General features: G+C 45.8%; 1 protein-coding gene across 1 annotated transcript in view; it reads left to right on the top strand.

Annotated features, from left to right (window-relative positions):
- Window positions 1-139: 139 nt before the first annotated feature.
- cenpp (centromere protein P) overlaps window positions 140-25,355 on the top strand; it is a 197,939-nt gene continuing 172,723 nt past the window's right edge. Inside the window, exons 1-5 of the mRNA XM_064967423.1 lie at window positions 140-285; window positions 499-639; window positions 5,845-6,008; window positions 6,297-6,385; window positions 11,827-11,915. Of these exons, the coding sequence (XP_064823495.1) occupies window positions 500-639; window positions 5,845-6,008; window positions 6,297-6,385; window positions 11,827-11,915 (482 nt within the window). The 5' untranslated portion in view covers window positions 140-285; window position 499. The remainder of the gene's footprint in view (window positions 286-498; window positions 640-5,844; window positions 6,009-6,296; window positions 6,386-11,826; window positions 11,916-25,355) is intronic.

Consider the following 25,355-nt stretch of genomic DNA (forward strand, 5'->3'; position numbering starts at 1 on the left):
TTCCGCGTTGTGTCGTCGGGACTCTGGGGTTGTATTTCGGGGACGTTGGCTTTCTAAAATAAATAAATAAAATAGTTATCACACAAGTATCATATTATTTAACTTCGCTATCGTGGTATTACCAATGTTGGTTGAGTTGACAAAACGTTATGATCTTCTGAGATGTAATATACCTCCGTTAATTTGAGCGTACGCAGATCCGTCCCACAACATTTATTCCGGAAGTCAGAAACAGCGCGAAAAGTTTGTTTTGAAACACAAGAGTATTTCAGAGGAGTCTGGCAGGTAAATTAGATCCACTTTGTCTTAAATCTGACAATATAGATGACCTATCTTTGTTCAGTTAGCGAGTTCATAATGAGTAACTAGTTCGTTTATCATTGATCAGATAAGTGTGAAAACGAACTATATGACGGGATATTTATGAGAATAGCAAGCTAGTTCTCTTCGTTGCTTTGCAAGAAGTTGCCACTCAAAAACCCTTTAATTTCTTTGCAGAATGAAGAAGAATCTGGAAAATGTTTACGAGGCTCAAATCAAAGCACTCCAACAAGAGATTGCAGCACTGCAAGGCCAACAGGACACGAATGAACGAGAGATCGCTATGAACCTCGCAGGAGGACGCATGCAAGATGCTCTGTGAGTTGAAATTAGGACAGAATTTCTAAAACTTGGTCCGGGGCTTTGGTGGAAAAAGTACGAAATTGTCATACTTGAGTAAAAGTAAAGATACTTTAATAGAAGATGACTCGAGTAAAAGTGAAAGTCACCCAGTAAAATAATACTTCAGTAAAAGTCTAAAAGTATTTGGGTTTTAAATATCCTTAAGTATCAAAAGTAATTGCTAAAATATAGTTATAGTAAAAGTTTAAGTCATTGAAAATTCCTTATTGAGCAAAGCAGATGGCACCGTTTTCTTGTTTTAAAAATGTACAGATAGCCAGGGGCTCACTCCCAACACTCAGACATCATTTACAAAAGATGCAATTGTGTTTAGTGAGTCCTCCAGATCAGAGGCAGTAGGGATGACCACGTGTTTTCTTGATAAGCACCGTCAGTTTGACAATTTCCCTGTCCTGCTAAGGCATTCAGAATGTAATGAGTACTTTGGGTGTCAGGGGAAAATGTATGGAGTAAAAAGTACATTATTTTCTTTCTTTAGGAATGTATCGAAGAAAAGTTGTCAAACATAATAGTAAAGTACATATACTCCACCCAAAAATACTCAAGTAGTACTTTTTAAGTATTTTTACTTACCACTGGTCCGGGGGACAACCAAGCACTTTTTAGTTGTTTATATATATATATATATATATATATATATATATCCCATTTATATATATCCCATTTAGCAGACGCTTTTGTCCAAAGCGACTTACAAGTCGGCTGGGGCCACTACTTTTACATATGGGTGGCCCCAGCGGGAATCGAACCCACGACGCTTGGCGTTGCAAACGCCATGCTCTACCGACTGAGCCACACAGGACCCTGTTTTTGCTGTAGTTTATCAATTGATTGAAGTTTCATAATGAGTTGATTCAGTCTGAATGAAGCTGTGTACAGTGCTATGACCAAAACCTAAATGTGCACCCGTCCCCAGAATTTGTGAAACGCAGATTTAGGGGATCAAATTATTTCATTTAACTCAGTGGCGTTTGCTGATTTAAAAAAAAGTAATACAAAACAACTTGTCTAGTGTGAGGGGTTATGGGAACTCTGACCCCTGAAAAGAGCCCCCGAAGTGAACCAAACTGAGACCATCTCGAGAGGCGGTTTGCTTGAATTCCTCAGTCCAGTTCCCTTTTTTTAAGTCAGTGTGAACACAAAGCGCCACAGGTTCACTTGTCATTATTCCTGCACCTCACACTAGACTACTGACAGAACCCCTCACACTAGACTACTGAAACACTGTCTCCCCTGATATAACCCCTCACACTAGACTACTGAAACACTGTCTCCCCTGATATAACCCCTCACACTAGACTACTGAAACACTGTCTCCCCTGATATAACCCCTCACACTAGACTACTGACATAACCCCTCACACTAGACTACTGACATAACCCCTCACACTAGACTACTGACATAACCCCTCACACTAGACTACTGACATAACCCCTCACACTAGACTACTGCTACATTGTCTCCCCTGATATAACCCCTCACACTAGACTACTGACATAACCCCTCACACTAGACTACTGCTACACTGTCTCCCCTGATATAACCCCTCACACTAGACTACTGACATAACCCCTCACACTAGACTACTGTCATAACCCCTCACACTAGACTACTGTCATAACCCCTCACACTAGACTACTGACATAACCCCTCACACTAGACTACTGACATAACCCCTCACACTAGACTACTGACATAACCCCTCACACTAGACTACTGACATAACCCCTCACACTAGACTACTGACATAACCCCTCACACTAGACTACTGACATAACCCCTCACACTAGACTACTGACATAACCCCTCACACTAGACTACTGACATAACCCCTCACACTAGACTACTGACATAACCCCTCACACTAGACTACTGACATAACCCCTCACACTAGACTACTGACATAACCCCTCACACTAGACTACTGACATAACCCCTCACACTAGACTACTGACATAACCCCTCACACTAGACTACTGACATAACCCCTCACACTAGACTACTGACATAACCCCTCACACTAGACTACTGACATAACCCCTCACACTAGACTACTGACATAACCCCTCACACTAGACTACTGACATAACCCCTCACACTAGACTACTGACATAACCCCTCACACTAGACTACTGACATAACCCCTCACACTAGACTACTGACATAACCCCTCACACTAGACTACTGACATAACCCCTCACACTAGACTACTGTCATAACCCCTCACACTAGACTACTGTCATAACCCCTCACACTAGACTACTGACATAACCCCTCACACTAGACTACTGTCATAACCCCTCACACTAGACTACTGTTATAACCCCTCACACTAGACTACTGAAACACTGTCTCCCCTGATATAACCCCTCACACTAGACTACTGACATAACCCCTCACACTAGACTACTGTCATAACCCCTCACACTAGACTACTGACACAACCCCTCACACTAGACTACTGTCATAACCCCTCACACTAGACTACTGTCATAACCCCTCACACTAGACTACTGACAGAACCCCTCACACTAGACTACTGACAGAACCCCTCACACTAGACTACTGACAGAACCCCTCACACTAGACTACTGACAGAACCCCTCACACTAGACTACTGACATAACCCCTCACACTAGACTACTGACATAACCCCTCACACTAGACTACTGACATAACCCCTCACACTAGACTACTGTTATAACCCCTCACACTAGACTACTGACAGAACCCCTAGACTACTGACAGAACCCCTAGACTACTGACAGAACCCCTAGACTACTGACAGAACCCCTAGACTACTGACAGAACCCCTCACACTAGACTACTGTCATAACCCCTCACACTAGACTACTGTCACAACCCCTCACACTAGACTACTGTCACAACCCCTCACACTAGACTACTGACACAACCCCTCACACTAGACTACTGATATAACCCCTCACAGACTACTGATATAACCCCTCACACTAGACTACTGACATAACCCCTCACACTAGACTACTGACACAACCCCTCACACTAGACTACTGACACAACCCCTCACACTAGACTACTGTCACAACCCCTCACACTAGACTACTGTCACAACCCCTCACACTAGACTACTGTCACAACCCCTCACACTAGACTACTGTCACAACCCCTCACACTAGACTACTGTCACAACCCCTCACACTAGACTACTGACACAACCCCTCACACTAGACTACTGACACAACCCCTCACACTAGACTACTGACACAACCCCTCACACTAGACTACTGACACAACCCCTCACACTAGACTACTGATATAACCCCTCACACTAGACTACTGACAGAACCCCTCACACTAGACTACTGTCACAACCCCTCACACTAGACTACTGACACAACCCCTCACACTAGACTACTGACTTAACCCTCTCACACTAGACTACTGACTTAACCCCTCACACTAGACTACTGACTTAACCCCTCACACTAGATGTGAGGAAAATGTTGGAAAAATATGTTGATTCCTTTCTTAACATAACAATGTGAATGCAAACAGGACTCGGACCACACAATGGGTGAAGTGAACTGGCAAAAGAGTTGAGTACTCATTAAAAATCTGGGGCAGTGGGAATACTAAGAGTTATTTTGGTCATTTTAAAGAGGACTGGGATCGGTTCTTTACCGGAGGACTGGGATCGGTTCTCTACCGGAGGACTGGGATCGGTTCTCTACCGGAGGACTGGGATCGGTTCTCTACCGGAGGACTGGGATCGGTTCTCTACCGGAGGACTGGGATCGGTTCTCTACCGGAGGACTGGGATCGGTTCTCTACCGGAGGACTGGGATCGGTTCTCTACCGGAGGACTGGGATCGGTTCTCTACCGGAGGACTGGGATCGGTTCTCTACCGGAGGACTGGGATCGGTTGTTTAAAAGAGGACTGGGATCGGTTCTCTACCGGAGGACTGGGATCGGTTCTCTACCGGAGGACTGGGATCGGTTCTCTACCGGAGGACTGGGATCGGTTCTCTACCGGAGGACTGGGATCGGTTCTCTACCGGAGGACTGGGATCGGTTCTCTACCGGAGGACTGGGATCGGTTCTCTACCGGAGGACTGGGATCGGTTCTCTACCGGAGGACTGGGATCGGTTCTCTACCGGAGGACTGGGATCGGTTCTCTACCGGAGGACTGATCGGTACTTTAAAAGAGGACTGAGCGGTTGTTTAAAAGAAAACAACAGGTTCTTTAAAGAAGGACTGACTGCGGGGCAGGGGCAATACAAAGAGAACTGAGTTATGTTTACCACATAGTTTCAATCCATCAATCACATTTATTTTCAAAGCCCTTTTTACATCAGCCAATGTCACAATGTGCTATACAGAAACCCAGCCTAAAACCCCTTTTTTAAAGAGGGCTATTTGTGAAAACACCCCGTGTTGGAAGTGAACACGTTTTCCAACCAGCGTGTGAACGCAGCATGCGGTTGATGGCTTTCACAGCCTCCTCTCTCTACGAACACTTCCAGTTTCCCCATTTAAATGTTCTAACATGTTGGATATATTTAGCCTCAAATCTGCCAATCGTACTGCTGCGAAGGCGCCATCAATGTGTATGTACTATACTGATTTGCTAAACTGAACAAAAATACAAACGCCACATGTTGGTTCCATGTTTCAAGAACCTGATTTAAACAGCATGATCATTACATGTGTGTAATAAAATTAAAAACCATGGTCATTACACAGGTGCACCTTGTACTGGGGACAATAAAATGCCACTCTAAAATGTGCAGTTTTGTCACACAACACAATACCACAGATGTCTCAAGATTAGAGGGAGCGTGCAATTGGCATGCGGACTGCAGGAATGTCCACAAGAGCTGTTGCCAGAGATTTGAATGTTCATTTCTCTACCATAAACCACTGGTTTTCTGATCCACACCTCCACCTTTTTATGGTATCTGACCAACATATGGACATCTATATTCCCAGTCATGTGACATCTATAGATTAGATCTAATGAATCTATTTCAATCCTCATATGAACTGTAACTCTGTAACCCCCCCCCCACTCCGTGGGAATCGAACCCACAATGCTGGCGTTGCTCTACCAACTGAGCCACACAGGACCAGTTAATTAATCTGTGGTGGTGTTGATGTTGTTTCCCCAACACACAGGTTGATCATGACAGGACATCAGGAGAAGGAGATGGGGAAAAGTCAGAGAGACGTCACAGCTCACCTGAAGACTGAGATAATGGAGATGGAGGAAGATCTCATCAGACAGACCAAGATAAACGGAATCGTTCTTGTCAACTGCTGTGTGAAGACTGTGGAGAAAGGTAGCTGTCATTCTGTAGAACTATTGGCAGCATTCCAGGAACAGGGTTGTCCACCCCTAGTCTACACAAAGTTAAGGGCTCTATCTCAATTCATCTTTCCACGATTCCTCATCTCCTTGCCGTCTCAACTGTATTGGAGAAGGTCCAATGCTCTCAGACTTTCTCCAATCTGTTTTGAGAAGGAGCCAAGGAGGTGAGGAGAGAGGATGTGAGGAATTGAAGAAAGATGAATAGATCAAGAGCTAAAGTTTGGTATAATCTGTGGTTTTTCCTCTGCCCTCTTCTAAGGCAACAAGAAGATGGTGCAACAACACAGGCTGACGGGCCACTGCTCCTTCTTAGACTTCCAAGTGGAGTTTGAGCTCACTGATGTTCAGGTGAGAAGAATGTCTGAGAAGGCTATTCTGAACTATTGCCTCTGGAGGGTGCTATTCAGCCAGAAGAGGTCCCCTTAAAGGACCCCCCCTCCCCATTTAGGGCCAGGGTTCCGGTTTAAAATAACAGCTTCGACTGCTCCTACAGTTCTGCTTCGGAACTGCAGTTTAACTGACGATGGGTTCAGGTCAGGGCTTGTGGACCTCGTTTTGGGAACGGGGGGGGTGAATCCGCCATAGAAATAGTTAGAAAGAATAAGATGAAGCTCTGGTAATATGGATAACGATTGAAAGATGACTAATATGCATTTTTCTACATTGAAATGGATGCGGTGCAACCTTTTGGTAGGTAGGCTGCTGGCAGACACGGTGCAACCATTGGTAGGTAGGCTGCTGGCAGACACGGTGCAACCTTTTGGTAGGTAGGCTGCTGGCAGACACGGTGCAACCATTGGTAGGTAGGCTACTGGCAGACACGGTGCAACCTTTTGGTAGGTAGGCTGCTGGCAGACACGGTGCAACCATTGGTAGGTAGGCTGCTGGCAGACACGGTGCAACCATTGGTAGGTAGGCTGCTGGCAGACACGGTGCAACCATTGGTAGGTAGGCTGCTGGCAGGTCTTGGCTGCGGTACAGCTGAGCCAAGTCAGCCCGTGTTCATGGTTCTCACAAGGGGAAGTGAAATGACAGACTACAATGACTTTGCACGCCACAAATAACATATAACTAAGTTCCTTGAATTTTCTTTTGCCTTTTCATTATCTAGACAGACCCTTGTGGTTTCTAGCTAACGTTACACCAATCAAAGCAGTGGAGCGTGTACCGAATCAAAACTTCTGTGGTCAAAGCCATTTATCTTGGGGTGACTGGGGGAGTGGGTTTGCAAAATGCTATCGTAGCACACAATTATATCATTTTATAAAATGCCTTCAGAAACTATTCAGACCCCTTGACGTTTTCCACATTTTGTTACGTTACAGCCTTATTCTAAAATAGATTCCTCATCAATCTACACACAATACCCCTTAATGACAAAGTGAAAACAGGTTTTTAGACATTTTAGCAAATAAAACAAATAATTAAAAAAACATACCTTATTTACATAAGTATTCAGACTCAAAATTGAGCTCAGGTGCATCCTGTTTCCATTGATCATCCTTGATGTTTCTACAACTTGGAGTCCACCGGTGGTAAATTCAACTGATTGGACATGATTTGGAAAGGCACACATCTGTCTATATAAGGTCCCACAGTTGGCAGTGGATGTCAGAGCAAAAACCAAGCCACGAGGTTGAAGGAATTGTCTGTAGAGCTCAGAGACAGGATTGTGTCGAGGCACAGATCTGGGGAAGGGTATCAAAATATTTCTGCAGCATTGAAGGTCCCCAAGAACACCGTGGCCTCCATCATTCTTAAATGGAAGAATTTTGGAACCACCAAGACTCTTCCAAGAGCTGGCCGCCCAGCCAAACTGAGCAATCAGGGGAGAAGGGCCTTGGTCAGGGAGGTGACAAGGAACCCGATGGTCACTCTGACAGAGCTCCAGAGTTCCTCTGTGGAGATGGGAGAACCTTCCAGATGGACAACCATCTCTGCAGCACTCCACTAATCAGGCCTTTATGGTTGAGTGTCCAGACGGAAGCCACTCCTCAGTAAAAGACACGTGACAGCCCACTTGGAGTTTGCCAAAAGGCACCTAAAGGACTCTGTCCATGAGAAACAAGATGCTCTGGTCTGATGAAACCAAGATTGAATGCTTTGTCCTGAATGCCAAGCATCACGTCTGGAGGAAACCTGGCACCATCCCTACGGTGAAGCATGGTGGTGGCAGCATCAAGCTGTGGGGATGTTTTTCAGTGACCGGGACTGGGAGACTAGTCAGGATCGAGGGGAAAGGTGAACGGAGCAAAGTACAGCGAGATCCTTGATGAAAACCTGTTCCAGAGTGCTCAGGACCTCAGACTGTTGAGCCTTTTTTGTAAAGTTACCCTGTATTGGAATTAGCTCCCAGGCTCAGGAGGCCAAGTAGACACAAGGCTGTTTGGCTCATCTCATCTCACCCTGATGAAGACAGCTTGGCTGTCGAAACGTTGGAATTACATTTTTGCATCTGAGCTCCAAGAGTGTGCGGCTCTCTTTTATTTTCATGGCTCATCTCAGTCACCAAGAGGTAGAGCTTTGCAAGCTGTTTCTGATTTAATAAATAATGCCATGCTGGTGGACGGTAGCGTTCAAATACCCAGCCAGCCCTGAAACGAAATGTAGGTTGATAACAATTTGTACATCATATCACAGGAAAAGACACTGCATTCACACTGATTTTCACAAAGTGGGCCGTTCGATTTTGTCACGTCAAGCCCAAATATATCATACTTTGACTAAAACGATGATCTATTGACATAAACCATTGTGCAACGTCATGGCATAGCTCTGGCCATCGTCTGTGAGCTCGAAAAAGGTGGATATTTGCTGGTTTGGCCATTTTTAATTTACAGAAATATTGTCCAGAAATTGCCTGTAGTATAATGGCCTATATATCGTCAATGGTTGAATGGATGAACCTGTTATCTGCTGTCTTCAACACCAGGGGGCAGTGTAGATCTATATTTATGGCAGACTGAAGCAAGGGCATGTTGTCAACACAGGAAACAAACCAATGGAGAACTGTCTCATACTGCTGGTTATAGATGCTTTTAGACCAAACCAATGGAGAACTGTCTCATACTGCTGGTTATAGATGCTTTTAGACCAAACCAATGGAGAACTGTCTCATACTGCTGGTTATAGATGCTTTTAGACCAAACCAATGGAGAACTGTCTCATACTGCTGGTTATAGATGCTTTTAGACCAAACCAATGGAGAACTGTCTAATACTGCTGGTTATAGATGCTTTTAGACCAAACCAATGGAGAACTGTCTCATACTGCTGGTTATAGATGCTTTTAGACCAAACCAATGGAGAACTGTCTCATACTGCTGGTTATAGATGCTTTCAGACCAAACCAATGGAGAACTGTCTCATACTGCTGGTTATAGATGCTTTTAGACCAAACCAATGGAGAACTGTCTAATACTGCTGGTTATAGATGCTTTTAGACCAAACCAATGGAGAACTGTCTAATACTGCTGGTTATAGATGCTTTTAGACCAAACCAATGGAGAACTGTCTCATACTGCTGGTTATAGATGCTTTTAGACCAAACCAATGGAGAACTGTCTCATACTGCTGGTTATAGATGCTTTTAGACCAAACCAATGGAGAACTGTCTCATACTGCTGGTTATAGATGCTTTTAGACCAAACCAATGGAGAACTGTCTAATACTGCTGGTTATAGATGCTTTTAGACCAAACCAATGGAGAACTGTCTCATACTGCTGGTTATAGATGCTTTTAGACCAAACCAATGGAGAACTGTCTAATACTGCTGGTTATAGATGCTTTTAGACCAAACCAATGGAGAACTGTCTCATACTGCTGGTTATAGATGCTTTTAGACCAAACCAATGGAGAACTGTCTCATACTGCTGGTTATAGATGCTTTTAGACCAAACCAATGGAGAACTGTCTCATACTGCTGGTTATAGATGCTTTTAGACCAAACCAATGGAGAACTGTCTAATACTGCTGGTTATAGATGCTTTTAGACCAAACCAATGGAGAACTGTCTAATACTGCTGGTTATAGATGCTTTTAGACCAAACCAATGGAGAACTGTCTAATACTGCTGGTTATAGATGCTTTTAGACCAAACCAATGGAGAACTGTCTCATACTGCTGGTTATAGATGCTTTTAGACCAAACCAATGGAGAACTGTCTAATACTGCTGGTTATATATTCTTTTAGACCAAACCAATGGAGAACTGTCTCATACTGTCCCAAACCAATGGAGAACTGTCTAATACTGCTGGTTATAGATGCTTTTAGACCAAACCAATGGAGAACTGTCTAATACTGCTGGTTATAGATGCTTTTAGACCAAACCAATGGAGAACTGTCTCATACTGCTGGTTATAGATGCTTTTAGACCAAACCAATGGAGAACTGTCTCATACTGCTGGTTATAGATGCTTTTAGACCAAACCAATGGAGAACTGTCTAATACTGCTGGTTATAGATGCTTTTAGACCAAACCAATGGAGAACCGTCTAATACTGCTGGTTATAGATGCTTTTAGACCAAACCAATGGAGAACTGTCTCATACTGCTGGTTATAGATGCTTTTAGACCAAACCAATGGAGAACTGTCTAATACTGCTGGTTATAGATGCTTTTAGACCAAACCAATGGAGAATTTTCTCATACTGCTGGTTATAGATGCTTTTAGACCAAACCAATGGAGAACTGTCTCATACTGCTGGTTATAGATGCTTTTAGACCAAACCAATGGAGAACTGTCTAATACTGCTGGTTATAGATGCTTTTAGACCAAACCAATGGAGAACTGTCTCATACTGCTGGTTATAGATGCTTTTAGACCAAACCAATGGAGAACTGTCTAATACTGCTGGTTATAGATGCTTTTAGACCAAACCAATGGAGAACTGTCTCATACTGCTGGTTATAGATGCTTTTAGACCAAACCAATGGAGAACTGTCTAATACTGCTGGTTATAGATGCTTTTAGACCAAACCAATGGAGAACTGTCTAATACTGCTGGTTATAGATGCTTTTAGACCAAACCAATGGAGAACTGTCTCATACTGCTGGTTATAGATGCTTTTAGACCAAACCAATGGAGAACTGTCTAATACTGCTGGTTATAGATGCTTTTAGACCAAACCAATGGAGAACTGTCTCATACTGCTGGTTATAGATGCTTTTAGACCAAACCAATGGAGAACTGTCTCATACTGCTGGTTATAGATGCTTTTAGACCAAACCAATGGAGAACTGTCTCATACTGCTGGTTATAGATGCTTTTAGACCAAACCAATGGAGAACTGTCTCATACTGCTGGTTATAGATGCTTTTAGACCAAACCAATGGAGAACTGTCTAATACTGCTGGTTATAGATGCTTTTAGACCAAACCAATGGAGAACTGTCTCATACTGCTGGTTATAGATGCTTTTAGACCAAACCAATGGAGAACTGTCTAATACTGCTGGTTATAGATGCTTTTAGACCAAACCAATGGAGAACTGTCTCATACTGCTGGTTATAGATGCTTTTAGACCAAACCAATGGAGAACTGTCTCATACTGCTGGTTATAGATGCTTTTAGACCAAACCAATGGAGAACTGTCTCATACTGCTGGTTATAGATGCTTTTAGACCAAACCAATGGAGAACTGTCTCATACTGCTGGTTATAGATGCTTTTAGACCAAAGTCTGCTTTTGTTGAATAAGTATCAGTTCAGTGTGTCATATAATTGTATTATGATTGGTTGTAATTGATCCCGTTTTTAAAGCGAACTGCCGTCTTTGACCTTCTCATAGGAGGATACTACCCTGGTGAGGACGATCACTGACCTCAACATCGTCATGGACAGCACTGAGTTTAAGGACTTCAGTAATTTTGTGTCTGGGTAAGGCCTTAATGTTGAAACATGTATTTCAACAATTACTGTTCCAACACTCGCACACTCGATCAATAGCGATCAATTTCTTTACTGTCAGGGTATAAAGACACACTGTAGGCCTAACTACTTACCGGTGCAAGTCATTTGTAAACGTGAAACTCAGTAACGAGTTGTGGTTGTTCAGCCCTTCTTGGGACTCTACTAAACGCACGTTTGTTTAAGACTGCTAAAATAAAATAAAAAAGTTAATTCAGAATATTTAGGTAAATTAGGTGGTCAACTCATTGATCCTGTTTTGTAGTACCTTACTCTGGTTATAGACAGCTACAGGCTGTTGGAAGATCTGAAGACCAATGCCGTGTTCCCTAATGGCATTCTATTCCCTACAAAGTGCACTACTTTTGACCAGCTCTGGAGTAATTTCCTATGTAGGGAATATAATGAAAGTGCACTACTTTTGACACTATGTAGGGATTAGAACGGAATAAGGGACTGGTCTTTGTCTTTGGCTTGACCAGAGCCTTGGCATCATCTCTCAAGATTTATTTTCCCACTAGTGGAAAAGTAGCCGAAACGATTCTCCTCAATGTGTATTACATTTATAGACAGATGGTCTGTGTTATTGAAGCCCTTGAGTGAATATATCAACCTGCAGATATCAACAGTTATAATTCTTCCTAACAGAAACGGCATCAAATGTGTTTCTGTTTCTACAACAATGGCCGAGACAACCAAAGGGTATGATGGTCACCATTTTAGTAAATGAACAATGTACAAACATTTTAATTTAGGGGATGTACATTTCTCATTTCCACTGTTCTTTTACTCCCATAAATCACCATGCTTTCAAGGTTCAACACGTTCCCATTTTATTGAGCCAACATTTAGTTCATCCGAGAGGTTGTCGTCGTATATAATGGAAAGGATCTATACAAAACCAACTATATAATGTTTCCCTGTCATATGGTTCAGTCGAGACAACAGTCCATGTGATTTCTATCCAGACAGAAATGATTGCAGTTTGCATCCACACCCACAAGCTAGGTCTATGTCATGCTGTAGCTAGGACTCTGTCGTGCTGTAGCCAGGGCTCTGTCGTGCTGTAGCCAGGGCTCTGTCGTGCTGTAGCTAGGACTCTGTCGTGCTGTAGCCAGGACTCTGTCGTGCTGTAGCTAGGACTCTGTCGTGCTGTAGCTAGGACTCTGTCGTGCTGTAGCTAGGACTCTGTCGTGCTGTAGCTAGGACTCTGTCGTGCTGTAGCTAGGACTCTGTCGTGCTGTAGCTAGGACTCTGTCGTGCTGTAGCTAGGACTCTGTCGTGCTGTAGCTAGGACTCTGTCGTGCTGTAGCTAGGACTCTGTCGTGCTGTAGCTAGGACTCTGTCGTGCTGTAGCTAGGACTCTGTCGTGCTGTAGCCAGGGCTCTGTCGTGCTGTAGCCAGGACTCTGTCGTGCTGTAGCTAGGACTCTGTCGTGCTGTAGCTAGGACTCTGTCGTGCTGTAGCCAGGTCTCTGTCGTGCTGTAGCTAGGACTCTGTCGTGCTGTAGCCAGGGCTCTGTCGTGCTGTAGCCAGGGCTCTGTCGTGCTGTAGCCAGGGCTCTGTCGTGCTGTAGCCAGGGCTCTGTCGTGCTGTAGCTAGGACTCTGTCGTGCTGTAGCTAGGACTCTGTCGTGCTGTAGCTAGGACTCTGTCGTGCTGTAGCTAGGACTCTGTCGTGCTGTAGCCAGGGCTCTGTCGTGCTGTAGCTAGGACTCTGTCGTGCTGTAGCCAGGGCTCTGTCGTGCTGTAGCTAGGACTCTGTCGTGCTGTAGCCAGGGCTCTGTCGTGCTGTAGCCAGGACTCTGTCGTGCTGTAGCTAGGACTCTGTCGTGCTGTAGCCAGGGCTCTGTCGTGCTGTAGCTAGGACTCTGTCGTGCTGTAGCCAGGGCTCTGTCGTGCTGTAGCTAGGACTCTGTCGTGCTGTAGCCAGGGCTCTGTCGTGCTGTAGCTAGGACTCTGTCGTGCTGTAGCTAGGACTCTGTCGTGCTGTAGCTAGGACTCTGTCGTGCTGTAGCTAGGACTCTGTCGTGCTGTAGCCGGGGCTCTGTCGTGCTGTAGCCTGGTCTCTGTCGTGCTGTAGCTAGGACTCTGTCGTGCTGTAGCTAGGACTCTGTCGTGCTGTAGCCGGGACTCTGTCGTGCTGTAGCCGGGGCTCTGTCGTGCTGTAGCCTGGTCTCTGTCGTGCTGTAGCCTGGTCTCTGTCATGCTGTAGCCAGGACTCTGTCATGCGGTAGCCAGGACTCTGTCATGCTGTAGCCAGGACTCTGTCATGATGTGCGGTATTAGTGTTTACCTGATTTTGATTTATTTTAATGGGGTACTTTACTGAAGCTCAGAGCAGTCTCCTGCTCCACTTAGTAAAACACATGAAAGTGGATTTGAGTGTCAGTCTTTCTAGTTGTGGAGGATTGCAGGAGGATAAAGGGTCAGTCATTTGGTATTGCTATTTTGTGGTGTTTCATTAGGATCCCCATTGGCAGTTTCATTCATTTCATCATTTTCCTCAATAGAACTCTTAGAAGCACTAATGACGTTCTATTCACTGGGCAAAAGATTCTAAGAACACAGAATGGAACGGTTTTGGTGTTTCATTAGGATCCCCATTAGCAGTTGCAAAAGCAGCAGCTACTCTTCCTGGGGTTCCACACAGAACACAGAATGACATAATACAGAACATCAATAGACAAGAGCCGCTCAAGGACAGAACTACATACAATTTTATAAAAAGGCACACGTAGTCCACATATCAATGCATACACACAAACTATCTAGGTCCAACAGGGGAGAGGCGTTGGGCCGTGAGGTGTTGTAGAGGGCCTAGAGAGCTGCCCTGCGGTACACCACACATTACATGTTTGACATTAGAGAAGCTTCCAGTAAGAACACCCTTTGAGTTCTATTAGATAGATCACTCTGAATCCATGATATGGCAATCTGAGGTTGAAAAGCCATAGCACGTAAGTGCTTTTTCAACAACAGGTTATGGTCAATAATATCAAAGGCTGCACTGAAATCATTGGCAAATATCCCATTGGCTGAGCCAATCACCTTTGGTGGCGATTACAGCTTTGAGTCGTCTCTGTATGTCTGTACCAGCTCCTACAATCTTATTATTATCAATTTCTTTCAACCAGTCATTTGTGTCAGTGCAGTACATGTTGAGTGCCCTTCTCTATAAACATGCTGAAAGTCTGTTAATTTGTTTACAGAGAAATAGCATTGTATTTGGTCAAACACCATTTTTTTTCAACAGCTTGCTAAGAGCTGGCAGCAAGCTGATAGGTCTGCTGTTAGAACCAATAAAGGCTGCGGTACCACTCATGGGTAGTGGAATGACTTTGGCTTCCCTCCAGGCCTGAGGACAAAGACTTTCCTTTAGGCTCAGATTAAAGATATGACAGATAGGAGTGGCTTTTGAGACAACCACCATCCTCAGTAGGAGTGGCCATAGAGTCAGCTACCATCCTCAGTAGGAGTGGCTATAGAGTCAGCTACCATCCTCAGTAGGAGTGGCTATAGAGTCAGCTACCATCCTCAGTAGGAGTGGCTATAGAGTCAGTAGGAGTGGCTATAGAGTCAGCCACCATCCTCAGTAGGAGTGGCTATAGAGTCAGCTACCATCCTCAGTAGGAGTGGCTATAGAGTCAGTAGGAGTGGCTATAGAGTCAGCCACCATCCTCAGTAGGAGTGGCTATAGAGTCAGCTACCATCCTCAGTAGGAGTGGCCATAGAGTCAGCTACCATCCTCAGTAGGAGTGGCCATAGAGTCAGCTACCATCCTCAGTAGGAGTGGCCATAGAGTCAGCTACCATCCTCAGTAGGAGTGGCCATAGTCAGCTACCATCCTCAGTAGGAGTGGCCATAGTCAGCTACCATCCTCAGTAGGAGTGGCCATAGAGTCAGCTACCATCCTCAGTAGGAGTGGCTATAGAGTCAGCTACCGTCCTCAGTAGGAGTGGCTATAGAGTCAGCTACCATCCTCAGTAGGAGTGGCTATAGAGTCAGCTACCATCCTCAGTAGGAGTGGCTATAGAGTCAGCTACCATCCTCAGTAGGAGTGGCTATAGAGTCAGCTACCATCCTCAGTAGGAGTGGCTATAGAGTCAGCCACCATCCTCAGTAGGAGTGGCTGTAGAGACAGTAGGAGTGGCTATAGAGTCAGCCACCATCCTCTTTAGGAGTGGCTATAGAGTCAGCTACCATCCTCAGTAGGAGTGGCTATAGAGTCAGATACCATCCTCAGTAGGAGTGGCTATAGAGACAGTAGGAGTGGCTATAGAGACAGTAGGAGTGGCTATAGAGACAGTAGGAGTGGCTATAGAGACAGTAGGAGTGGCTATAGAGACAGTAGGAGTGGCTATAGAGACAGTAGGAGTGGCTATAGACATTTAACATTACATTTAAGTAATTTAGCAGACGCTCTTATCCAGAGCGACTTACAAATTGGTGAATTCACCTTCTGACATCCAGTGGAACAGCCACTTTACAATAGTGCATCTAAATCATTTAAGGGGGGGAGAAGGATTACTTTATCCTATCCTAGGTATTCCTTGAAGAGGTGGGGTTTCAGGTGTCTCCGGAAGGTGGTGATTGACTCCGCTGTCCTGGCGTCGTGAGGGAGTTTGTTCCACCATTGGGGGCCAGAGCAGCGAACAGTTTTGACTGGGCTGAGCGGGAACTGTACTTCCTCAGTGGTAGGGAGGCGTGCAGGCCAGAGGTGGATGAACGCAGTGCCCTTGTTTGGGTGTAGGGCCTGATCAGAGCCTGGAGGTACTGCGGTGCCGTTCCCCTCACAGCTCCGTAGGCAAGCACCATGGTCTTGTAGCGGATGCAAGCTTCAACTGGAAGCCAGTGGAGAGAGCGGAGGAGCGGGGTGACGTGAGAGAACTTGGGAAGATTGAACACCAGACGGGCTGCGGCGTTCTGGATGAGTTGTAGGGGTTTAATGGCACAGGCAGGGAGCCCAGCCAACAGCGAGTTGCAGTAATCCAGACGGGAGATGACAAGTGCCTGGATTAGGACCTGCGCCGCTTCCTGTGTGAGGCAGGGTCGTACTCTGCGGATGTTGTAGAGCATGAGGTTCTTAGCGCTCTGGGAGGAGGACACAATGGAGTTGTCAACCGTGATGGCGAGATCATGGAACGGGCAGTCCTTCCCCGGGAGGAAGAGCAGCTCCGTCTTGCCGAGGTTCAGCTTGAGGTGGTGATCCGTCATCCACACTGATATGTCTGCCAGACATGCAGAGATGCGATTCGCCACCTGGTCATCAGAAGGGGGAAAGGAGAAGATTAATTGTGTGTCGTCTGCATAGCAATGATAGGAGAGACCATGTGAGGTTATGACAGAGCCAAGTGACTTGGTGTATAGCGAGAATAGGAGAGGGCCTAGAACAGAGCCCTGGGGGACACCAGTGGTGAGAGCGCGTGGCGAGGAGACAGATTCTCGCCACGCCACCTGGTAGGAGCGACCTGTCAGGTAGGACGCAATCCAAGCGTGGGCCGCGCCGGAGATGCCCATCTCGGAGAGGGTGGAGAGGAGGATCTGATGGTTCACAGTATCGAAGGCAGCCGATAGGTCTAGAAGGATGAGAGCAGAGGAGAGAGAGTTAGCTTTAGCAGTGCGGAGCGCCTCCGTGATACAGAGAAGAGCAGTCTCAGTTGAATGACTAGTCTTGAAACCTGACTGATTTGGATCAAGAAGGTCATTCTGAGAGAGATAGCGGGAGAGCTGGCCAAGGACGGCACGTTCAAGAGTTTTGGAGAGAAAAGAAAGAAGGGATACTGGTCTGTAGTTGTTGACATCGGAGGGATCGAGTGTAGGTTTTTTCAGAAGGGGCGCAACTCTCGCTCTCTTGAAGACGGAAGGGACGTAGCCAGCGGTCAGGGATGAGTTGATGAGCGAGGTGAGGTAAGGGAGAAGGTCTCCGGAAATGGTCTGGAGAAGAGAGGAGGGGATAGGGTCAAGCGGGCAGGTTGTTGGGCGGCCGGCCGTCACAAGAAGCGAGATTTCATCTGGAGAGAGAGGGGAGAAAGAGGTCAGAGCACAGGGTAGGGCAGTGTGAGCAGAACCAGCGGTGTCGTTTGACTTAGCAAACGAGGATCGGATGTCGTCGACCTTCTTTTCAAAATGGTTGACGAAGTCATCTGCAGAGAGGGAGGAGGGGGGAGGGGGAGGAGGATTCAGGAGGGAGGAGGATTCAGGAGGGAGGAGAAGGTGGCAAAGAGCTTCCTAGGGTTAGAGGCAGATGCTTGGAATTTAGAGTGGAAGAAAGTGGCTTTAGCAGCAGAGACAGAGGAGGAAAATGTAGAGAGGAGGGAGTGAAAGGATGCCAGGTCCGCAGGGAGGCGAGTTTTCCTCCATTTCCGCTCGGCTGCCCGGAGCACTGTTCTGTGAGCTCGCAATGAGTCGTCGAGCCACGGAGCGGGAGGGGAGGACCGAGCCGGCCTGGAGGATAGGGGACATAGAGAGTCAAAGGATGCAGAAAGGGAAGAGAGGAGGGTTGAGGAGGCAGAATCAGGAGATAGGTTGGAGAAGGTATGAGCAGAGGGAAGAGATGATAGGATGGAAGAGGAGAGAGTAGCGGGGGAGAGAGAGCGAAGGTTGGGACGGCGCGATACCATCCGAGTAGGGGCAGTGTGGGAAGTGTTGGATGAGAGCGAGCGAGAGGGAAAAGGATACAAGGTAGTGGTCGGAGACTTGGAGGGGAGTTGCAATGAGGTTAGTGGAAGAACAGCATCTAGTAAAGATGAGGTCGAGCGTATTGCCTGCCTTGTGAGTAGGGGGGGGAAGGTGAGAGGGTGAGGTCAAAAGAGGAGAGGAGTGGAAAGAAGGAGGCAGAGAGGAATGAGTCAAAGGTAGACGTGGGGAGGTTAAAGTCGCCCAGGACTGTGAGAGGTGAGCCGTCCTCAGGAAAGGAGCTTATCAAGGCATCAAGCTCATTGATGAACTCTCCGAGGGAACCTGGAGGGCGATAAATGATAAGGATGTTAAGCTTGAAAGGGCTGGTAACTGTGACAGCATGGAATTCAAAGGAGGCGATAGACAGATGGGTAAGGGGAGAAAGAGAGAATGACCACTTGGGAGAGATGAGGATCCCGGTGCCACCACCCCGCTGACCAGAAGCTCTCGGGGTGTGCGAGAACACGTGGGCGGACGAAGAGAGAGCAGTAGGAGTAGCAGTGTTATCTGTGGTGATCCATGTTTCCGTCAGTGCCAAGAAGTCGAGGGACTGGAGGGAGGCATAGGCTGAGATGAACTCTGCCTTGTTGGCCGCAGATCGGCAGTTCCAGAGGCTACCGGAGACCTGGAACTCCACGTGGGTCGTGCGCGCTGGGACCACCAGATTAGGGTGGCCGCGGCCACGCGGTGTGGAGCGTTTGTATGGTCTGTGCAGAGAGGAGAGAACAGGGATAGATAGACACATAGTTGACAGGCTACAGAAGAGGCTACGCTAATGCAAAGGAGATTGGAATGACAAGTGGACTACACGTCTCGAATGTTCAGAAAGTTAAGTTTACGTAGCAAGAATCTTATTGACTAAAAAGATTGAAATGATACAGTACAGCTGGAGTAGGCTAGCTGGCAGTGGGTGCGTTGTTGACTTTGTAGGCTAGCTGGCAGTGGCTGCGTTGTTGACACTACACTAATCAAGTCGTTCCGTCGAGTGTAATAGTTTCTACAGTGCTGCTATAGAGACAGTAGGAGTGGCTATAGAGACAGTAGGAGTGGCTATAGAGACAGTAGGGGTGGCTATAGACAGTAGGAGTGGCTATAGAGACAGTTGGAGTGGCTATAGAGTCAGCCACCATCCTCAGTAGGAGTGGCTATAGAGACAGTAGGAGTGGCTATAGAGACAGATACCATCCTCAGTAGGAGTGGCTATAGAGACAGTAGGAGTGGCTATAGAGTCAGATACCATCCTCAGTAGGAGTGGCTATAGAGACAGTAGGAGTGGCTATAGAGTCAGATACCATCCTCAGTAGGAGTGGCTATAGAGTCATATACCATCCTCAGTAGGAGTGGCTATAGAGTCAGATACCATCCTCAGTAGGAGTGGCTATAGAGTCAGCTACCATCCTCAGTAGGAGTGGCTATAGAGTCAGTAGGAGTGGCTATAGAGTCAGTAGGAGTGGCTATAGAGTCAGCCACCATCCTCAGTAGGAGTGGCTATAGAGTCAGCCACCATCCTCAGTAGGAGTGGCTATAGAGTCAGCTACCATCCTCAGTAGGAGTGGCTATAGAGTCAGTAGGAGTGGCTATAGAGTCAGTAGGAGTGGCTATAGAGTCAGTAGGAGTGGCTATAGAGTCAGTAGGAGTGGCTATAGAGTCAGTAGGAGTGGCTATAGAGTCAGTAGGAGTGGCTATAGAGTCAGTAGGAGTGGCTATAGAGTCAGTAGGAGTGGCTATACAGTCAGTAGGAGTGGCTATAGAGTCAGCCACCATCCTCAGTAGCTTTCCATCTAAGTTGTCAATGCCAGGAGGTTTGTCATTATTGATCGATCATTTTTCCACCTCTCCCACAGTGTTTGTTCTTGGCATTTCCTCTACCAATGAAGTAATCATAAAGACAATTGGCAACATCAAATGGTAAATCAAATCAAATCCCACACTAATTTTACAAAATTCTAGTCGCTAGTGCTGAATGGACTGCAGGAGGATTAAAGCAATGCAAATTCAACCCAGTCAGTAGTGGGGTGCTGAACTGCTGAACACAACATTTTCCTGGTTCTATGGTAACATTTGTTGTGGTTCCTTTTTGCTGCATAATCTCGAATGTCTGTCTTGAGTCTTCTGTCTTTGACTGGAGGCATGAGGAAGGATGTTTTCTCTCCTAAATCTCTGGTTTGATGAGTGGGACTCGTTCTCTCTTTACAGCAGAACTAACATGCTGCTGGTCTTCATATAACGCCTGAATAATATTGTCTGGTCTGACAGAGGATCGGTGCTGGCACACGGGACGTGGAAAACTACTGGAGATAATGATTCTCACACAAGTCTGTGGTTGCGTCCCAAATTGTACTCCATTCCTTATGTAGTCCTATGGGCCCTGGTCAAAAGTAGTGCACTCCATAGGGAATAGGGTACCGTTTGGAATGTAGCCTAAGTAGTCTGTATATTTTTCTCTGTCTGGGGCAGAGGGCTTTTAAAAAAAATCATTACTCAGAGAAAACCCTGTTGGCGACATCTCATGTAAACTGCTGACTGGTCTCGCAGAGAGAGCTTCCCAGATGCCTTGCCAATACAGACACTGATTGTTGACACCTGGTTGGATTGGAGCTTTTGGAGAGATTTTAAAAACATGATTTGTTATGTATAAAACGCATCAAGATGCATATAAGAGCCGGAAACAGTATGATAAAGGCCCAATCGTACTGAACCACCAGATACACTGCACAGTGACTTCAGGAACTACTCGTACACCTTGACCTTATTCCACATTTTGTTGTGTTAAAACCTGAATTCAAAATGGATGACATTTTCAAAAATAAATCTCACCCATTTACACAAATGACCCCATAATGACATTAAAAAAACATGTTCTGAGAAAGTTTTGAAAAATTGTTTAAAACGAAATACAGAAATCTAATTAACATAAATAGTATTTTTAAGATTTATTTCAAATATAATACAGATCTCATTTACATAAATAGTTTTTTTATGATTCTTTATTTATTCAGGGAAAAATCCCACTGAGGTCTAATTTCCAAAGGTGCCCATATTACAACAACCAATATAATGGAAAACAACATGGAAATCAATACAAAACACCCAACAGTTACAGTCCACAGCTACCAGGTCCTCACCTTAAACTGCCCCGAGCGACACCACGACATCTAATTGTAATGAGTTCTGCTAATTGTTCAAAGTCATTTAAACTAAAAGAGGATTTTACCTAATTCGGTGGACACCCGAGGACCCCTTTTTTTAAGAGTTAACCAACCATGTGAGTGGGTTTGGTAACTCATGTTTTTATATTTTAACAACGAAGTTCGGTAAGTCTGGAACCTTGTGTACAAGAGCTTTGCAAAAAAAAATTTATATATTGAATTGATCTACAGGTACTTTTTACATTTTACATCTTTTACCCCCTTTTCTACCCAATTTCGTGGCTACAGCCTCATCACTACAACTCCCGTACGGACTCGGGAGAGGCGAAGGTCGAGGGCCATGCGTCCTCCGATATCCAACCCAAAGAAGCCGCACTGCTTCTTAACACAGCGCGCATCCAACACGGAAGCCAGCCGCACCAATGTGTCGGAGGAAACACCGTACACCTGGCGACCTGGTCAGCTTGCACTGCACCCGGCCCGCTACAGTGATCAGTAGTGCGCGATGAGACAAGGATATCCCTGCCGGCCAAACCCAACCTACCACGGACGACGCTAGGCCAATTGTGCGCCGCCCCATGGGCCTCCCGATCGCTGCCGGCTGCGACCAGAGCCTGTGCTCGAACCCAGAGTCTCTAGACCTCTGCGCCACCCGGGAGGCCCCGATCTACGGTACTTTTAATGAGGACCGTCCAGCCTTTTTGATACATGAGTATTAAAACTGTCACCTGTGATCAAACGAACGGCGTTATGTTAGACGGCATCCAAAGGTTTAAGAGTAGTGGCTGCTGCATTCTGGTAAATATAGTCACTTGGCTGCTGCATTCTGGTAAATAGAGTCACCTGGCTGCTGCATTCTGGTAAATAGAGTCACCTGGCTGCTGCATTCTGGTAAATAGAGTCACCTGGCTGCTGCATTCTGGTAAATAGAGTCACCTGGCTGCTGCATTCTGGTAAATAGAGTCACCTGGCTGCTGCATTCTGGTAAATAGAGTCACCTGGCTGCTGCATTCTGGTAAATAGAGTCACCTGGCTGCTGCATTCTGGTAAATAGAGTCACCTGGCTGCTGCATTCTGGTAAATAGAGTCACCTGGCTGCTGCATTCTGGTAAATAGAGTCACCTGGCTGCTGCATTCTGGTAAATAGAGTCACCTGGCTGCTGCATTCTGGTAAATAGAGTCACCTGGCTGCTGCATTCTGGTAAATAGAGTCACCGTAGTCAAGAACTGTCAGGAAAGTTGACTAATCAATCTGCTTCCTGCTGTTTTAGGGAGAGGCAAGATCTATTTCTAAAAAAGAAGCCCACTTTTTAAATCTTAGCTTTTTAACGAGCTCATGAGTATGTAAAAAAAATAAAAGAAGTTAAATCCTTGTCAATCCAAAAGCCCAGATATTTATTGGCGGGAAATCATTGGCAAATATCCCATTGGCTGAGAAAATCACCTTTGGCGGCGATTACAGCTTTGAGTCGTCTCGGTATGTTTGTATCAGCGTTGAGTCGTCTTGTGTATGTCTGTATCAGCCCTGAGTCGTCTTGGGTATGTCTGTATCAGCCCTGAGTCGTCTTGGGTATGTCTGTATCAGCCCTGAGTCGTCTTGGGTATGTCTGTATCAGCCCTGAGTCGTCTTGGGTATGTCTGTATCAGCCCTGAGTCGTCTTGGGTATGTCTGTATCAGCCCTGAGTCGTCTTGGGTATGTCTGTATCATCTTTGAGTCGTCTTGGGTATGTCTGTATCAGCCCTGAGTCGTCTTGGGTATGTCTGTATCAGCCCTGAGTCGTCTTGGGTATGTCTGTATCAGCCCTGAGTCGTCTTGGGTATGTCTGTATCATCTTTGAGTCGTCTTGGGTATGTCTGTATCAGCCCTGAGTCGTCTTGGGTATGTCTGTATCAGCTTTGAGTCGTGTTGGGTTTGTCTGTATAAGCTTTGAGTCGTCTCGGGTATATCTGTATCAGCTTTGAGTCGTCTCGGGTATATCTGTATCAGCTTTGAGTCGTCTCGGGTATATCTGTATCAGCTTTGAGTCGTCTCGGGTATATCTGTATCAGCTTTGAGTCGTCTCGGGTATATCTGTATCAGCTTTGAGTCGTCTCGGGTATATCTGTATCAGCTTTGAGTCGTCTCGGGTATATCTGTATCAGCTTTGAGTCGTCTCGGGTATATCTGTATCAGCTTTGAGTCGTCTCGGGTATATCTGTATCAGCTTTGAGTCGTCTCGGGTTTGTCTGTATCAGCTTTGAGTCGTCTCGGGTATATCTGTATCAGCTTTGAGTCGTCTCGGGTTTGTCTGTATCAGCTTTGAGTCGTCTCGGGTATGTCTATCAGCTTTGAGTCGTGTCGGGTTTGTCTGTATAAGCTTTGAGTCGTCTCGGGTATATCTGTATCAGCTTTGAGTCGTCTCGGGTATATCTGTATCAGCTTTGAGTCGTCTCGGGTATGTCTGTATCAGCTTTAGGTCTCGGGTATGTCTGTATCAGCTTTGAGTCGTCTCGGGTATGTCTGTATCCGCTTTGAGTCGTCTCGGGTATGTCTGTATCAGCTTTGAGTCGTCTCGGGTATGTCTGTATCAGCTTTGCACAGATGGATTTGGAGATTTTCTTCCTTGCCAATTTTTCTCAATCTCTGTTAAGTCAGATGGGGACTGGAGGTGAACAGCAATCTTCAAGTCTTTCCACAGATTGTCTACAAGATTCAAGTCTGAGCTTTGACTGGGCCACTCAAGTACTTTCCCATTCTTGTTCTGAAGCCATTCCAGCGTTGTTTTGGATGTATGCTTGGAGTCATTGTCCTGTTAGACTGAGGGCAAGGATTTACATTCCAAGTCGATTTGCTCTCTGAAGTAGGTTCTCAGTAAGTGTTAGCGACATTCATTGTTCCCTCTATCCTTACCAGTGTCCCAGTCCATGCTGCTGAAAAGCATCCCCATAGCATGATGCTACCACCACCATGCTTCACCGTAGGGATGGTGTTAGATGAGTGATGAGCTGTGCCTGGTTTTCTCCAGACACATAGTGCTTTGCGTTCAGACCAAAGAGTTATATTTTTGCCTCATCAGACCACAGAATCATTTGCCTGATGCTCTGAATCTTTCACATGCCTTTTTTTGCAAATGAACTCCAGAGTTGTTCTGTCATGTGCCTTTATTTGCAAATGAACTCCAGAGTCGTTCTGTCATGTGCCTTTATTTGCAAATGAACTCCAGAGTCGTTCTGTCATGTGCCTTTTTTTGCAAATGAACTCCAGAGTCGTTCTGTCATGTGCCTTTTTTTGCAAATGAACTCCAGAGTCGTTCTGTCATGTGCCTTTTTTTGCAAATGAACTCCAGAGTCGTTCTGTCATGTGCCTTTTTTTGCAAATGAACTCCAGAGTCGTTCTGTCATGTGCCTTTTTTTGCAAATGAACTCCAGAGTCGTTCTGTCATGTGCCTTTTTTTGCAAATGAACTCCAGAGTCGTTCTGTCATGTGCCTTTTTTTGCAAATGAACTCCAGAGTCGTTCTGTCATGTGCCTTTTTTTGCAAATGAACTCCAGAGTCGTTCTGTCATGTGCCTTTTTTTGCAAATGAACTCCAGAGTCGTTC

This window comes from Oncorhynchus masou, chromosome 6, assembly GCF_036934945.1.
Source record: "Oncorhynchus masou masou isolate Uvic2021 chromosome 6, UVic_Omas_1.1, whole genome shotgun sequence".
Classification (NCBI taxonomy): Eukaryota; Metazoa; Chordata; class Actinopteri; order Salmoniformes; family Salmonidae; genus Oncorhynchus; species Oncorhynchus masou.